Source organism: Gracilinanus agilis, chromosome 2 (genome assembly GCF_016433145.1).
Source record: "Gracilinanus agilis isolate LMUSP501 chromosome 2, AgileGrace, whole genome shotgun sequence".
Lineage (NCBI taxonomy): Eukaryota > Metazoa > Chordata > Mammalia > Didelphimorphia > Didelphidae > Gracilinanus > Gracilinanus agilis.
In genome coordinates this window covers 169,047,038-169,065,589 of record NC_058131.1, presented here as the reverse complement: position 1 = coordinate 169,065,589, position 18,552 = coordinate 169,047,038, and the positions used below count along the sequence as shown (strand labels likewise).

Below are 18,552 nucleotides of genomic sequence, written 5' to 3'. Positions count from 1 at the left end.
TGTTCCCTTGGGTATAACTTTGTCAGAAGTGGTAGGACCTTAATAGTCAATAGTTACTAAAAACAATATAGTGTATCTCACTAGATTCTGGAACCAATGCCTGGACAATAAAGCCAATGGAAATGAATGAAGATCAGCAAAATGAATAATAGTTACCATCCATACAGCTAATGTACTTTAAGTTCCTTTGTTAGCCAGCAAATTCTTAGAGGAAAAGGATCTTGTCTTTCTAAATCTTGCTATCCCTCCCAATGCTCTGCACAAAATGTTCATTTTATAAATGTTAAGATTTTTTTCTTAATTTACCCAAAAACAATATATCCCAATCCAGACTATACTGTGGACGAACATAACATCTAAATTCCCTATTGTAGATCATTTACCATCTATAACTATAGTAATATATGGCACTCACTAAATCAGGAGTGAATTATCAGTTGCTGAGAGTCAAAGGAGATAAGCAAAATTGGGAGGAGGAGATTGTATTTAGTAAGAGGGATCACTTTTGTTACTTTTTTTGATTGAGGAATAAGGGTTTTTGGTAGTAAGTAGGGAAGAACAATTTACCATTGATCAGTGGTAGGCAGTTGGGAAACACAACCATGATGAATAGTTTTCAAATGGGTATCGTGTTGAATCTTAAGCATATAGTCACCAATTCAACATGTAAGGTAAGTAGTAATTTAATTTTTAGTAAAAACCAGTAGAGAATAGTGATATGATATAGCAGACAAGGACCAGTATTGGAGTCAGGAGGGCCTGAGTTCAAATCCTGTCTTTGACATGTATTGGGCCTATGACCATGGGCAAGTCAGTGTTTCAGTCTCCTTGGTATAATGGAAAGGGCTATGGATTTGGAGTCAGAGAATCTGGATTCAAATCTCAACTCTGCCACTTACCACTTATCTGACCTTTTTGGCCTCACTTTACTCATATGTAAAATGAGAAGGTTGAATTAGACAATGTTTAAGGTGATTTCCAGTTCTGAGTTGATGATCTTATGATAAGTTATAGGACCACTGCTCTTGTCCCACAGCATCTATTATGAGCTAAGGTTGTCATTAACAAATGGTAGAGTGATGCATGAAATATAGAAAAGTATGCCTAGCATCCTTCAGAAGAGAGGGTTATTCTGACCAGCCCAGGTGAATACTCCTGTCTGCATGACTGAAAGCATTCTGTAGTGGAGATAGATATTTAGAGTTGTTGGAATCAGAAATTCCATCCCTTTGAGTAATTACTTTCTTTTTATAAATATGAATACAAAGAACTAACATGTTTTTTGTGCTTTCATTACTCTTCCAGTCATAGATGAAGAAGTACAGAAAATGAAACCAGTTAGGTCCATGTCATAATTATTTCTGACCTAAGTGTGGTGGCAACAGTTTCCTATTGTACATGTTTTATTGAGAAGGGGTGTGGAGTCACAGAGTTCCATATAAATAGGTTCTCTGTTCCTACCCAGTTTTACTTGTACCCAGAAGCAGATCACTGCAGGCTAGACTGGAGGCATAGCTCAAGTAAAGATGGCTCTCCTAAAGAACCCATTGAGCAACCTGGACACATTTAACATTTCAAAAGATTTGGGCTTTATTCTGGAAGACCCATTGGTAAGATATGACATTAGAACATATGGCAAGATATTTTTGTTTATTATATTCTATTTGGTTTAATTCTATTGATTAGGAATGTTAACTATGGTGAATGTCTGTTGGATGCTGCTCTTGTAAATTTTTCCTTCTGTTTTGGAAGAACTTAAATATTTCTGCTATTAAATATAAAGAGTTTATAGGGATTGAGAGTTGGAAGGGATCTTAGAGATCACTTATTCCAATCACATAAATTTACAGGCTAGAAAACTGATGGTGAGGGAGATGAAGTAACTTACTTAAAGTCAACAGAATACTAAGTGGCACACTGTGCCAAGATTTGATTCTACCTCCTGATTTTTGGTACAGGACTATATCTTGTGGTCCAATCGATAGAATAACAAAATGAAAAGCAAAATACCTGATATGTTGGGTTTGGATACAATTAAGCAAATCATTTAACTTACCTATTCTTGGATAGAAAAGTTACTTGAAAAGACAGTTTTGAATTGCAGTGGACACAAATCTGGATTTAAACTCAGGGGACCTGGGCTTGCATCCCAGCAGTGCCTTTTTGAGGAACTACAATGAAAGTAGTAAAAACTGAACTCTCTCACACAGGGACAAAGGGGGATGAAATGAGATAACATATATTGTGTAGGATTTTGTTAATGATATCAATTTGGAGTTACATAGGCCATTTAATGCTTCCAAAGTATATGACTTAAAGCATCTCTGAGAAGTAAATAGTGAGAGTATATTTATCTCTATTTTATAGATGAAGAAAAAGAGATTCAAACAGGCTAAATGATTTTTCTAGGGTCATACTGGTAGGGAGTATCAGAGTAGAGATTGAAATTCAAGTGCTCTTACCTCAAGACTAATATGCATTCATTATACTATGTTGCCTTATTATTAGAGATGAATGAAAACTGCATACGTGAATTATCTTAGAATACTAGAATGCTAGTAATTATGTTGATGATGTTAGCACTATCATATATGTGCCTTTAGGGCTATGTTAATGAGGACTTTGCATTCTGTAAAAGGAGTTGTTATAGAAATGTAAAATTGGCTGAAACCAAATTACATTTAAAAAAATATCCATAAATCAAAAAAGAAATTCACTGCCAGTAAATATTAAAGAGTGCATGTACTAGATATTTAGACAGGTTCCAAAGCATTTTTGAGAGTACAACTCAGGCAGGTCATTCCTGTGTTGGGATAATAATATATATAATAAATAATATAGGATAATATAATATATATAATAAATAATATAATGCATGTATTAAGCCCCAAATGAAGTACAAGAATGTGAGACACGGAGTTGGAGTGGTCAGACTTAGCTTAGTGTTTCCAAATGAATGGCTATTAAATGAATAGCCTTCTCTTGAATTAGTTTGACAGGCCAAATCTAGATTTCCAGATCTTAAAGCAGGCTGAGGCACTAGGGTAGCAAGTACTGTCAGGGATCCCCAGTGATACTACATAGCCAGTTTGTTATTTTCATCACATTATTTAATGTAGAGTGGTTAAGACTTCTTTTACTTTGCAGTGGAGAATGAAGATACCATCTTAGGTCAATTTCCAAACTTTGCATCTGGACAGTTATAATGGAATATTTAAGTAACATGATGTTTTATATTAAACAATGAATTAAAACTTGCCAGCTCACTTGTTTTGCAGGAAGTTTACTCACCAGGTTAGTGTTTGAGGCTGGATTAATTTAGGTTTATTTCCAGTTTCTTTTCTTCTCTCTTTTTCCTTCTTACGGTATGACCTCCTTCCCCTTAAATGCTTAGTTCCTCTACCCCTTTCTTCTTTCTGCTTCATTCTATGATGAGGAGAGAAACAATTATTTAGAAAGAATAGAATATCAATAACATCTTAATGTGACTAGGATTTTTTTTCACAGTTTTGTGGCTTTAGACCTGAAAGACACCTTAGATAGCATCTAATCCAATCCTTTCATTTTATAGTTAAAGAAATCAAGGCTCAAAAAGATTTCCCAAGGTCATATAGTGATGGAGGCAGGATTGAAATATTTCTTTGCTCCAAATACAGTGCTCTTTCCCTCATACCCCATCCATGTGTTACCTCTTTTGGGGGTCCCATAACATTTGAATTTTAAGCTTTATCTCCAGGCCCTTAACCTTTCTGAGCCTCATTAGTTTAAACAAGAAGTTTTTATTTTCTCCTAAAATAATTTTAGCCAGCAGAGAATGGGTATAATAATCCTTACCTATCTGCTGCCTATTGGTTGTTGTATAGAAAACACTTTATAAACCTTTAAATATTTCTAGAAATATGAGTTACCATCATGGGTCTGTAGGATGGACAATTCAGACCATAATTATAAAATATGTAAATTTTTCCAGGAAGTCTTTCATTATCTATCCCAAATATGATGCATCCTACTAACTTCCTTATATTTATGGTTATCGCAGGCAGGTTTCATTTCAGTACTTCAGGCTCCATACCTCTGAAAGATATAATACAGGCTCACCTCTTCAAAGAGAACTTGATGACCAATGCAAGAATTTATTTTGCTTTACAATCATATTTGTTATAAGATTTTTATTTTTCTTTCTTTTTCAATGGTGGGGTGGGTGGGAGGGAAAGAAAATTCATTATTTATTCATTAAAAAAGGAAAAACTTAAAAAAAAGGAATCCAAAGTAGGCGAGTTAGAAGAAACTGAAAGAAATGGAGATCCATTGGATACTTTTCAAACTGACCTGAAGGATGGATCAGATCTAGATAGGCAGAGGTGGTGAAAGAGGGTAGAGTGTTTCAGGTAGATGAAGGTACAGAGATGAGAGTGAGTGGGGTATATACTGTAAGTAGTAAAGAGATTGATCTGTCTGGAGTGGAGAGTGTGTTTTGGGGATGAAGAAGAATCTGGCAGGAAGACAAGATGGATTTGAAAGGGGCAAGAGATTCTGATGACGACAGATCCACTGGAAGGCTGTTAACAATGATAGAATATTATTGCTAAAAGAACAAGAAAAGTAAATTGTATTTATATTCTTTGTATCAAGGAGGAACTGTCTGATCCTTATCAGCCCTGGATAAAGCTTGCAAAAAATCTGCCTTACCTGATTGAGGCTCGGCAACTTCAGGAGGAAGTTAAAAAGGTTTGAAGTTTACACCAACATTCATCTTTTTGTTTTGTGATTTACAATCTCAGAAAAGCTATATTTGACTGTGTATTCAATTTCTTATTTTTCTGAAAGCTGCCAGAGTTTAGTATCTGCCACCTCCAAGGACATAAGGAACTGCGCCTGGCACACCTGGCACTGGGATTTATCACCATGGGCTATGTATGGGAAGGTGGTGACAAAGATGTCGCACAGGTTTGGAGATCTTGTTTCTTCTCTGTTGTAGGCTTTCACTTCAGATTTTAAATACCACATCACTTCTTAGCTGTGTGACCCTTGGCAAGTCACTTACTCCTATTTGCCTTGCTCTTGTTGCTCCTCTGCTTTGGAATTGTTACTTGTATCAATTCTAAGAAGGTAAGAGTTTAAAAAAAAATACATCTTTGTTCATGTTAAAATCCTCAATGTTTCAGAATTAGCCACAACTTTAGTTTTGTGGAGATGGTAGAGATTATTAGGATTATAACATCATGTTTAAGTTTAGAGCAGCCATCACATGTTGGAAATAGTGATGGATTTGAAATCAGAAGACTTAACTCCAGGTTCTAACTCTACTATTTATTATCTGTATGACCTGAGGCAAATCCTTTCACCTCTGGACCTCATTTTCTTTATCTGCAAAACAAAAGACTGTAGACTTATTTTTTTAAAGCTACCTACTTTACTTAACAAAGTTGCTCTGAGCCTGAAATGAGACTTTATAAACTACTTAAAAATGTGAACCAGTATTATTTTTGATAAACTCATCTTAGATTGTATCTATGGAGTCTTTATTTTCTTGTGAAGGGGTTGAGGTATGTTGGTCAAATGAGTCAGGGAGGACTCATCTAACTAAAGAATCATAGATTGAAGAGGAGAAGATTTAGAGGCTAAATAGTCCAATTCTTTATTTTACAGATAAAGAAACTGAGGTCCAGAGAAATCAAATGACTAGTCTAAGTTCATACATTTAAGGGGTGGAGCCAAGGATGTAAACCCAGATCCCTTAATTTCAAATTCAGATCTCTTTTTTATTGATTCACACTCTCTCCTAAACATCTTTATGTCAGTGGAAATAAATGCTAAACTGTGCATGTATGTGCACACACATTTATTGAGCAATCTTTTGTAAATATTTTTCAGCACATTCTTATAATTTTAACTTTCAAAGAGATTCGATATTTCTTTTTAAGGACCCATGTTTCTGAACAGGTCTTCATTCTCTTCCCTATTCCTTAAAAATAGATACTATTTCTTCTCTTGGCTTCTTCTGGGTCTCCTTCCATCTCTAACTACTTCCCTCTTTCTCTTTTGCTATATTTTCCTTTTATTCCTGAACCCTAAATATGAATATTTCTCAAAGCTCTTTCCATAGATCTACTTCTCCTTGTTTCTATACTCTTGTCCTTGATTCATTCATTCATTTGTTCGTTCATTCATTCATTCATTCATTCATTCATTCATTTCTCCAGCTTCAGTTATTAACTCAGATAACTCACAAATCAACATCCACATTCCTGTTCTCTCCTGAGATCTAGACCTGCTTATAATACTTCTCATTTCAAAATGGATATCATATTAATATCTCAGGTATAGAATGCTCAAAACCAAGTTTATCTTTCCTCTAAACCTAATCCCCTTTCAGACTTGGTTATTTTTTTCTTTGGAACTGCCATTGACCTTATCTATATCCCATGTTTATAATGGCGGGGTTACTTTTGACTTTTCATTCTTCTTGGTTTATTGTATTGGGTCACCAAAGTTGATTCTGTCCCTTTAATATCTCAGATATTTATTCTTTTCTACATTCTTCTACCATTCAGGTATAGGACCCTGAAGTTACCAGCTAGGACATTTCCATACCCTTCTCATCTTCTCTCTGGCCTCTGTTCTCTTGTACTATTGTCAGAATAATCTTACTCAGGAATAGGATCCTAGAATTAGTGTTAGATGAGACCTCAGAGGACATTTAGTTTATGCCCTCTCATTTTATAGGTTAGGAAATGATGTCCTAGAATGTTAGAAGAATGAATGAAAAGGTACTTTATAAGTTGCCAAACACTATGATGAGTCCTTTGCAGATAAATTAAAAACAAGATAGGACTTGACTTCAAGGAGCTTGCATTCTAATGGAGGAGATAACATATAGGAGAGTCATAGCTAGAGAGAGAGTTTTGCTAGAATGACAGCTAAGTGGCATAGTAAATAGAATGCTAGACTTGGAATCAGGATGATGAGTTAAAATCTTTTCTTTAGACATTTATTAATTGTGTGACCCTAGATAAGTTACAAAGTCTCTCAGTCTCACTTTTCTCATCAGTAAAATGGGGATAATAACAGTATATACTCCATAAAATCACATGAGGTAACATAAAGCACTCTGAAAAGCTTAAAGAGCTATACAAATATTATTGATGTTGTTGTTGTTATCATGTACTCCAAGTCTCACAGGTAGAAAGTACCCGAGTCTAAATTTTAATACAAGTTGTCTGACCTCTAATACAAGGCTGTTTTCCTTGTAATTGATCTTTTCATGTCACTCTCTGTTTAAAAATCTTCAGTGATTTCCTATTAACTACTAAATATTAAACTGTTATTTCAGGAAACTATGATCTGACACCACCCTACTTTTCCTGCCTTATCTCATATCTCATTTCTCTTCATTCAGTATACTCCCACCAAACTGGATACCTTTCAATAACTTAGTCATAAGCAATTTTGTCTGCACTATCCTGTCTAAAACTTTCCACTCATGCTGTTCTTAAAGCTCAACATTCTCATCAATCCTCCCTCTCCTTCATTCTTTTGAATTCTCATCCATTCTTTAAAGCCATGTTCACATCATCTTTTTCATAAAACTTTTTGATTCTCCTAACTAGTGTCAGTCTCTAATCCACTTATGTAAAATCAAGTACTAAAATGATCTGTGTAGATATTTTGTTCCTTCATTGTATTATAAACTCCACAAGGAAGGAATGATGTCTGATGTAAACTTCATATCTTCCTCATCATCTGTACAATGATCTCAATATAGTAGTTGTAATAACGATAATAGATAGCTATGAAGCTTTTAAAATTAGGATTTGAAAAGCCCCTTTACATATACTATTTTACTTGATACTGACATTGACCCTGGGAAGTAGACCCTGTAGCTTTGATCACATTTTATAGATGAGGAAAATGAGGCTCAAAAAAGTGTTGAAACTTATGTACTGTTACCCAACTAGCAAGTGGAAGAGTGAGAACTTGAATCTAGGTCTTCTGGCTCCAAGACTAGTGATCTTGCATTGCAGTCATTATAGCATACTGACAGACAGAAATGCTACTCTATTTGTTGAGTAATCAAACAAATATTTTGTGTATTGGAAATAGTATCAAAATTGAAATTAGAAGATAGATTCATATCCAAAGATCTGTCAATTACTAGACATGTGACCTTAGCAAAGTAAATTATTTCATCTGACTTACATACCTCTTATGTACAAAACTGGATGTGATAATACCTATACTACCTGCCAATCTACCTCTCTAGGTCTATTACAAGGATCAAATGATGTGTGTGTGTGTGTGTGTGTGTGTTTAAAATCATGAAGTGCTAGGTAACATAAACAGGTGGCATTATTTTTTAAAGTTAGAAACACCCACAATTTGGTCACTATGAAGTTTAAGTAGGTGCAATTGTTTCAAATGTTTACAAACAAGTCATATTTTAACTAGGTGCTGCCCAGAACAATTGCTGTCCCTTTCTGTGAAATCTCAAAGAAACTTGGTTTGCCTCCAATTATGGTATACGCAGACTGTGTTTTGGCAAACTGGAAGAAAAAGGATCCCTCAGGGTATGTAGCAACTCTCTTATGTGGCCCAAAGAACCCAGTGAAGCTGGTCAAAGGCTTTGGAATCAACATCCTCTGCTCCTCCTCCCAGTGAAGTTGATATGAAAGTTTAGCAGGCATGATCACTGACACAGGAAAGCTCATGGACACAGAAGTACATTGGAGATGTAGTATATAAGCCTTTATTTTACAGACATGAAACCTTTAAGAAGTAATTGAACTAGGAACATGGACGTAGAAGGTGAGAGTTGAAAGGGACCTTTGAGATGATCTTATCCAACTTGTACAACCCAAAGGGAACATTCAGTGTGAATTTGAAGAATGCATCCACTTTATGATATTTCTGATTCACACTAATTAGGACCTAGCTATACAATAGCTTGTAAAAAAGGTTGTAAAGCTTCTTCTTGGATACTTCCATAATGGGAGACATTACCCCAAGGAAGCCCATTCCAAAGCTGGACAGCTCTGCACATTAAGCTTTTCCTTATATGGAGCTGAAACCTGTCTCTCTGTAATTGCTACCTTACATTCCCAGTTGTGTCCTCTAGGGCTAAGCCACCAAGAAAAGAAGGAAGAAAGAAAGGAAGGATAAGAAGAAAGGAAGAAGGAAGGAAGGAAGGAAGGAAGGAAGGAAGGAAGGAAGGAAGGAAGGAAATAAGGAAGGGAGGAAGAAAGGAAGGAAGGAAGAAAAAAGAAAGCGATTGAGGAAAGTAAAAAGAAGTCTAACTTCTTTTTCATGTGAAAATCCTTCAAATATTATTAGAACACAGTTATCATCTATTTTTCTCTTTTTCTCCTTATTTTTCTCTTTTTCTCCTTAAGCATCTCCAGTTCCTTTAACCAATACTGTGGAATGGTTTCCAGGCCTCTTTTTATATTGTTTGCTCTCCTCTGGATTTTCTTTTTGTCCATGATCTTCTAAAAATAAAGGTCCTAGAACTGAACACCATAGTTCAGATTTGTTTTGAACACAGCAATGATCACCTTTCTCATTTTAGAAGCTAAATTTGTGTGAAGTCATGTGCCAAGTTAAGAACCATATGCAGGATGTCTCCTACTTAATATCATTCAATTTAGATATGACTTTAAAATAGGATCAACTACTACACAATATCTCCCCTCTCCTCCAAGCTGCCTCTACTTTTTCCCAGCTGAAACATGGATCCTGTTGCCTTGAATACAAGAATAATCTCTCTGTTCAAGACTTTATATTTATGGATGAGAACATAAAAAAATTTAAATGTCAATTCTTGCCCTCTAAAAAATTGCAGTCTAGGTGAGAGAGACATGGACATAAACAACAGTAATGTCTCTTTTGCCTTTCCAATATTCATGCTTCCTTTTGTGTTTTATCTCTTCTGCTATGTTGTAAGGTCCTTGAATGGGAAGGTTCTATACCCTATTTTCCCCTACATATTGCCAAGTCCTGGGTGTCACACATCCCAGGCACTATATAAGTGCTTAATTGAAGCATACCGAATTTGAGGAGAGGCATATTATTTCTAATTATGGGGATCATGACAGGCTTCATGGGGCAGGTGGTATTTAACATGTTTGAACTTCAGTAAGACAGTATGTTTAGATTACAAATGGAAGGTAAATTCAGAAATTCAGTTGGCTTCTGGGATGTTGGGGAGGGGAATCCATTCCAGGCAATGGAAATATGTGCTCTCCAATTTTAATCTTTACAGCATTTGATATGAGCAGCACTGATCAATGAAAATTCAAAGTAGGAGGATCAACCTCCTGTTTTTTAGTCCAGGGGTATTACTGACTGGGAAAGGGTGCTAAGATGAATCATCAACAGAAAATTAGACAAAGAAAACCAGAAGGAAGAAGTGTTGCCTTGATCTTAGCACAGGCAGGAGCGTAACATATAAAAAGTCAAAATTCACTGTGAAAATAGTAATTATTCACTAATTGAAACTCTAAAGTAATTGTATATAACAATTGATTTTTTTCTCTCTTTTCTTTATCTTTTACCTTGTGGATTCTCGCATAAGCCCCATGACTTATGAGTAAGTATTATATTCTTTTCTCAAGGAATAGAAGTAAACTTGAAGTAGAACCACACATGTACAGAGTACAATAACTGTTATAACACTGTTTTTTAAAAAAATCAGCAACTGTTTTTTAAAATGACTAGACAAGACAAAAACAATTTAATTCTCACCACTGAGCACATCATAGAATACTAAATAGATCTTCTTGATTGCTTGAGCCAAGTTATTTTCTTCGGGTAGTTTTCCCTATTAAGAATGTGTTTCCTTTTTACCAATATTTACATTTCAAGGTAGATATATTATAATTATATATTCAAGTTTGGTTATAAAATGGTCTATATATGTTCATTTCTATATATATAGATAGTATCAACTGCTTAAGGCAATCATAATAAATAGAGTGGTGATATAGTATACAGGAAAACAAGTTCATATCTTGCTGCTGACACTTTATCAACTTTGAGAATAGGTAAGTATTTAACTTTTCTGAAACCCAGTGTCATTATCCATAAAATTATGGGGTTGAAATAGTTGACCTTTAAATTCTCTTCCAATTCTTATTCTATTTTATACATTATTATATTAACATTATGATTTTATCTTGTTTTTAGCAACATGGACACTCTTTTTGCATTTCCTGGTGGGGACTGCAGCAAAGGATTCTTTCTAGTTTCTCTACTTGTTGAAAGAGCAGCTGCTTCTGCAGTAAAGGTATGTATGTCTATATGAGAAAGTTTGTATATCAAATCACAAAGATAGAATTCATTTGACAAATTAAATACCTGTAGCCATTTTCTCTAAAATCCTACTCCAAGATCACATAGTGTGGAGATGAGCCTGGATTGTCAATGGTTATGCCAATGGAAGGCAAGCATTGGCAGGCTCTATCAAGCTAGAGAGGCTTCAAGTAGAGGCTCGACAATATATTGTAATCTATCATTTGGGACCCAACACAAATAAGGTCAAAGTGGCTCATCACTAGATAATTGTTCAACCTGGTAATGGATTTTTCAGCCACTGTTACCCACAAAGGCTGAAAGAGGCTAAGATCTGATTGATGGCAGTGAGGATTCACACTGAGGAAATGATGTTATTTTCTAAACATCAAATATCTTTAAACATTACCTTGAATTGTTTATAGTATTTTTCATCACGGGTCCTTTGGAATTGTCTTCGATAATTGTCTTGATCAGAGTAGCTAAGCATTTTGCAGTAGATCATCTTCACAATGTTGCTGTTATTATATGAAATGTTCTGGTTTTGCTCACTTCAGTATGAATCAGTTCATATACGTCTTCCCAGGTTTTTCTGAAATCATCCTGCTGCTTATTATTTCTAATAGCACAATAGTTTTCTATCACACTTATATACTAAAACCCATTCAGCCACTTCCCAATTGATGGGCATCCCCTCAATTTCCAATTCTTGCCACCACAAAAAGAACTCATACATTATGCATAATGTATTATATACATATATATGTGTATACTTTTCCTCCTTTCTTTGATTTCTTTGAGATAAAAACCTACTAGTGGTAGTAGTTTCAAATTGTTCTCCAGAATGGTTGGACCAGTTAACAACTCCATCAGAAGTTACATTAGTGTCCCTATTTTTTCCACATATCCTTCAGAATTTATAACTTTCATTTTTTGTCATATTAGCCAGTCTGATAGATGTGAGGTGGTACCTAAGAGTTGTTTTAATTTTCATTTTTCTAATCTTTAGTGATTTAGAGCATTTTTCACCCAGGTATTTTTATTCTGTGCCTATAGTCCAGTTCTCTTATGTTCTTTTTTCATTAGGCAGAATGATATCTGAAATCTTGAGTATTAATGAGAGAATTTGGAAGATAAGATAAAAAAGAAATAAAAGGCCAGTTATGAACAATAAAATGATCTAAACTGCAAATGCACAAAAATATAGACTAATATGTATTTACTAATAAGAGGATTATATGAACAAAATAGAAGGTAGTCAGAATTACTCGTCCCATTTTGTGTTTTTCCCCAGAAAGAAAATTAGAATATAATATATAACAAATTAGAATATAATATAGGCTATGGAATAATAATATTTAAAAATTGCTTTGTTTTCCTTTAAGATAATTCCAGATATATTTGAAGCAGTTATAAATAAAAACTTGAAGACCCTAAAAGAACATCTCTGTACTGTGTCTTCCTCTCTTCGTGAGGCACTTCAAGTATTCAGCCTTGTTCATAGTAAGTAACATTCAATATAGTAGTATAGACTATAAGTTCAAAACCTCTAATGACAAGAATTACTATCAATAGATGATCAAAGATTTTCTTACCTGAGTTGGACTAAGGTTCAGATAATGCAAGGTTTATGATTTGCTCTAACAGGGATTCACCAGATGATCTTGAGCAATTGATTTTAACTTTCTAGATTTCATTTTCTTCATCTGTCAAAAGAGGTATTCATTACAAATTATCTCCAAAGACTCCTGGAGGTCTATAAGCCAATAAATAAAATGTAATGTGAACCCTGGGTAAAAATATGTATCAAAATAACTTTAATTCCTATGCAGATATTACAAATCAGTTTAATTCAGTTTTCAAAGAGGTAATACATCTACTGTAAGTCTTTGAGATCAATATATAGATCCACGAGAACACTTAAAGAAAGTGAACAAAAGATGTGCAAGATCCACTTCAAAATATATAGTTTGGGAGAAAATTAGGGAGCTCCTTTCTATAGCAGGTCTTCAGTAATGAAATTTGTAGCACTGAGTTCTTATTTTGTTTAATAGACAATGAAGAATCTTGAGTGTTTCTGCATAGAAGATTGCTTGGATGAAGGTATAAAGGATCAGTAGGATGAGAGAGGCTAGGGAAGAGATGACATAAAGAACTAAATTTGACTTGCGGAAATGAAAAAATAAAGATGTGTTTTTTGTGCAATTGTGTGTGTGTGTGTGTGTGTGTGTGTGTGCTTAAGGTGAGGGGCATTAGAGAGAGAGTTAAGAAGTATAATTGACTAGACATGGCACCATATTGAATTCCTGAAGGAGACAGGAGTGAAAATGAACTAGGATTGAAACTTGAATGATTGGTAATACTTTCAATAGAAGTATAGAACTTAGGAAAAGAGGACAGATATTCTTTTTCCTCGCTTTCTTTCCTTTTTCTTTCTTTCTTTTTTTTTTCTTTTTTTTTTTTAGTTTTTGGTTGGGGATGCAGTAGAGGTGAGGGTGAATGAAGAAATTCAGTTTCTAGGTGACTCAGTGGATTGGGAGTCAAGCCTGGAGTCCAGAAATCCTGAGTTCAAATCTGACCACAGACATTTCCTAGCTATGTGACCCTGGGCAAGCCACTCAACCCCCATTGCCTAGCCCTTGCCACTCTTTTGCCTTGGGATAAATATACAGTATTGATTCTAAGATGGAATATGAGGTTTAAATAATTTTTTTTTAAAGTTCAGTTTCTAAAACATTGAATTTGACCTCCTTGTAGGACAACCAGATAGAGGCTTCCAGGGGCAATTTCTGGGGTTAGTACTTAGATTTAGAAGTTGTGGGTAATGATGGTACCACCAAAAGAGGGAGCTTATAAGGAGCAGATAATTAATTGGAGTTTAGGGTCTTAGAAATCTCAAAAGAACAAAAAGTTAACAATAAGCCAAATGTGTGCTGCAATGGATTGCCTGCCTCTCTCTTTTGCTTTGACTATAAGAGGCTTTGATTTAGAATCCATGTCTTCTTTTGTTTCTATGTCAAGGATAAGAACAGAGGGTTGAAAGAAAGAGAAGATCAAATGATTCAAAAAGAGATGTTACTATTTTTAAAGATGGAAATTTTGAGGCAGGCTCTTCTAAGAATGAAAGGCTATTGATGAAGGGCTAGAGAAGAGCCTTGTGGATGGTGCAAAGATCAGAGGCTGATGGGTGGAAGATTTCCTGTGAGAAGTTAGATTAGGGGTCCTTTAGCCAAGGAGCTTGCTTTCATAGAGAGTGGAAAATTCTTTCAGATGGTTTCACAAAATACAGTGATTACAGGTCATGTATAGCTCTGTTTTTTACAAGTCAACAGGACAGTTCATCATTTTTCCTTCAATCTTTCAACAGAATACGTGGATCCTTATGACTTTTTCAAAATTCTTCGCATTTACTTGTCTGGGTATGTGATCCCCTACTTTCACTGAGTCCTCTAAATGAAGGAACAACTGCCTACAAAAACTAAAGAATCTAGTTTGTATAGCCCATTAATTAATAACACTTTCATGAGCTCCCAACAACCTTAAAATGCTGCTTAATATGTTGGGGCCAACATGGAGCCAGGACAAGTTATCTTCTTGAGTTGAAATCTGGCCTTAGACATTTATTACATATGTGATGCTGGACAAGTCACTTATCCACGTTTGACTCAGTTTCCTCATGTATAAAATGAGATAGAGAAGTAAATGGCAAACCGCTATAGTATCTTTGCCAAGAAAAATCCCAAAAAGGGTCACAAAGAATGGGACACAACTGAAACAACTGGACAACAACAGCATGGAGCCATTCACATATTATTGGTCTAGATCCTGCTTCTCAGTTGGGTCTGGGAGCTGTCATTTAGAAGTGACAGAATGTGGTTTAGAAGAGAAATATCCATTTCTAGAGGAAGTTTAATATGGCATAGTGGAAATTTTGACCCTGACACTCATTGCCTGATGGGACACTGGACAAATCATTTCTAGTGTCCTCATGTTTAGAATGTGGATAATGATGCTTGTATTTCTAATCACATAAGAATGAAATTAAATAATATACATAAGACATTTAAGTTGCTCCATGACTTACCTTTATGATAGCTACCAAATGTGCCTAGATCTATGTACCCAAAGCTACCTTTCTTTTTTTTTTTATAAGGAATTGACTTGGTTGGGGATAGAGAGGATTCATGATCAAAAGCTAATAGAGTTGTTTGTTCTCCCTACCTTTTAGCTTCATATGTATAAAAATTTGTTTTTGAAATGGAGACAAAAGTCTTTTTCTGACAAACACCATTATATCTTTGCCTCTATTTCGGTTTAGCTGGAAGGGTAATGCCCTATTGCCAGAAGGCCTGAAGTATGAAGGGGTGTGGGAGGCCCCCAGGAAGTTTGCTGGTGGCAGTGCTGCCCAGAGCAGCATCATCCAGTGTTTTGATGCCCTTCTGGGTATCCAACATGGAACTGTAGATGGTGAGTTGGGGTTTTGAATGGGATTGGAGGTTCAAATGGATCTAGAAATATGGTGCAATAGAAATAGCCAAGATACTTGAAGTACTGCGTAATTCCATGGGCTGCATAGAAAAGGGACTTAATTTGATTTATAAATCAGGTTCACAGAGAAAAGCATTTTTTAAATTATATATGGTCAGAAAACAGGATTACAGGTGGTAAGGGGGAAAGGGAGTCAAGATCCAAAGGTGCACCTGAGAGACATTTGGTTACAACAGCCTTTGGAGGAGACCCAAGTCTGGAATAGAATGGGAGACTCCTGTCTTTCCTTATAAGCATCTGTTTTTCTAGCACTTAATATACACAGAATCATCCACAACAATAGTAGGATTAATAAATCTAGTTAGTAATAATAATAACGAAACAACTTCAATTCAAATTACACTTTAAACATTACAAGGGATCTTCCTTATGATGCCATGTAAGGTTAAGAGTATGAGAATTGGTATGCCCATTTTACAGATGAGACAACTGAAGTGCAAAATGGTGAATCTATGTACTTAAGGTCATATTGTTGTTAAAGTGTTTCTGACTTCAGGTCTAGTGCTCTCATAGAAGGATGCAGGCTTAATGTCAGAGAGATTTGCCCAACAAGAAGTTATACAAAACTGGTATGGCCTACTTTGGCAGTTTTCCCTCAGAGGGTTTCAGACAGAACCCAAGTGAACACTGGCCTGGTGTGTGGTAAAAGGGATTCTTTTCAGCTATAGGTGGGATTAGGTGTTCTCTATGGTCTATTCCAACTCCTAAATTATAAATATAATTTTAATTAATTACATTGACACAATTCACTATATCTCATGCTGGGGAATAACTGGGACAATGAAGCAGGTACTCAACAGAGTTTACAAGGTTCCCTTCTCAAACGATCTCATTAAATATGAAGCAATAGTGTGGAACAGAAATAATAATTAATGCTAGCAACTATAAGGCACAAAAAACTTTGCAAATATTTTCTCATTTGATCCTTACATAGCCCTAGGAGGTAGTACTGTTATTAACCTCATATTAAAGTTGAGGAAATTGGAGTGAACAGGGTTCAGGGAGGATTTTGGGCTTCCTGACTTTATGTCCAGTGCTCCTTGGATTGTTAATCTCTAGAGTGCAAGGTAGAGCTTCCAAAAAAAAAAGATGACAAATACATTTAGGTTATTCAAGTGGAAATGGAAAAAGTATTGTACTTGGAATCAGAACCCAGATCTAATATACTTTAGTGCTGGGACCATGGTCAAATCCCTTCATCTCTCTGGACCTCAATTTTCTCATCCATAAAGTGGGATAGTAATCATCATTCTATTGAACTTAAAGCTTTATTATGAGGAAAACACATTTTAAATTTTGAAGTGTAGATTAATATCTAGCTTATTAATTATTCTACAATTATAATAAAATATTAATTTTATAATCTGGCATCCAGTTACAACTGTCTTACTAACATTGGAGTGGACATATTCCTTATATTGTTGATAAATATCAGTGATCTCTCTTTCATTCTCCACCCCTTATCCTCATCCCTCCCTTCAGTGTCTCCTTAATGTCCTACATTTTTTCTTCTCTTTCAGATAATTCCAGTGCTCAATTCCTCCAGGAAATGAGGGACTACATGCCGTCATCTCACAAGGCTTTCCTTGAAGCAGTTGCCTCTGGCCCATCTGTTAGAGAGTTCTGTCTTTCCAGTAAGGATGCTGATCTGAAGGAAATCTATGATGAATGTATACAGGCTCTAGTTGATCTCCGGGACTATCACCTTCAAGTGGTGACCAAATATATCATCATTCCATCAAGTCGACTCAAGAACAATGCAAATAGGGAGAAAGTAAAAGAGAATGAAGAGAAAGGGACAGGGGGCACAGACTTAATGAATTTCCTTAAGAGTGTAAGGAATACAACCAAGAAAGCCTGCTTGTAAGAGAGCTAATAGGTTACAACATTCATATTCTATGAGCACAATAATAATAGTCAAGTTTTCTTCATTTAAATATTTTTATTGAAAAGATTTAAATTATTATTACTCAAAGAACACATTCTTATTAAACTTCTGTGTCAGACACAATTCTTAGGGTACTTAGGCAAAAAAAAATGGATCTCCTTTCATTGAGATTATATTCTACTTAGTAGGTATGCAGTTGATAGTCTTCAATCATCAATTAATGAATGAATAAGTATTTATTAAGCACTTTACTATGTATACTGTGATAAGTTCTATGGATACAAAGAAAGAATGTTTTGGACAAAAAAAAAAAACAGTCCCCACTGTCAAGGAGTATACATTATATATAGAGAAGAGTCTTGCAAGGAACAGTCTTCCTCAGGGCAGCTAGATAGCTCAGTGGATACTGATACTTAGTATTGATTCCAAGATGGAAGATAAAAGTTTTTTTTTAATTTTAAAACTCTTATTTTCTGTCTTAGAATCAATACAGTGTACTGGTTCCAAGATGAGGAGCGGTAAAGGCTAGGTAATCAGGTTTAAGAAACTCTTCCAGGGTCAAACAAATGGGAAGTATCTGAGGCCAGGTTGGAACCCATTGACCTCTTGTCTTTAGGTCTGTCTCTTAATCCACTGAGCCTCCCAGATATCCCCAAAGAAAAGTTTTTTTTTCTCTTCAAATCTTCCTCTGTGATTTCTAAGGAATCTTTATAAGGTATATCTTCTTTAAGTGAGGACAAGAGGATTGGAGAAGAAAAAATGGTTTGTTTTGGAATGATATTAATGCTATGCAGCCAATGTACTTTCATCATAATGTAACCATAAATAAA

The 18,552-nt window shown here is 35.2% G+C and overlaps 1 protein-coding gene across 2 annotated transcripts; it reads left to right on the top strand.

Annotated features, from left to right (window-relative positions):
- The first annotated feature begins 1,526 nt into the window (after positions 1-1,526).
- On the top strand, positions 1,527-18,177 carry IDO1 (indoleamine 2,3-dioxygenase 1). 2 transcript variants are annotated; one of them, XM_044660848.1, is made up of 10 exons: positions 1,527-1,610; positions 4,633-4,728; positions 4,828-4,947; positions 8,449-8,567; positions 10,571-10,585; positions 11,182-11,281; positions 12,672-12,789; positions 14,654-14,705; positions 15,605-15,753; positions 17,355-18,177. In XM_044660848.1, the coding sequence occupies exons 1-10, from the start codon at positions 1,527-1,529 to the stop codon at positions 17,699-17,701; spliced, it is 1,200 nt and encodes a 399-aa protein (XP_044516783.1). In that variant the 3' UTR covers positions 17,702-18,177. The 2 variants fall into 2 exon arrangements, with proteins under 2 accessions (XP_044516783.1, XP_044516784.1); XM_044660849.1 differs by lacking the exons at positions 1,527-1,610; positions 4,633-4,728; positions 4,828-4,947 and having other exon boundaries at positions 8,381-8,567.
- The last annotated feature ends 375 nt before the right edge of the window (positions 18,178-18,552 follow it).

Bases quoted from the DNA above. Each gene is read 5' to 3' on its own strand.
- IDO1 (XM_044660848.1), top strand. From the start codon at position 1,527: ATGGCTCTCCTAAAGAACCCATTGAGCAACCTGGACACATTTAACATT. The intron at 14,706-15,604 runs GTATGTGATCCC...ATTTCGGTTTAG, and splicing joins CTTCGCATTTACTTGTCTGG to CTGGAAGGGTAATGCCCTAT. The intron at 15,754-17,354 runs GTGAGTTGGGGT...CTTCTCTTTCAG, and splicing joins CCAACATGGAACTGTAGATG to ATAATTCCAGTGCTCAATTC.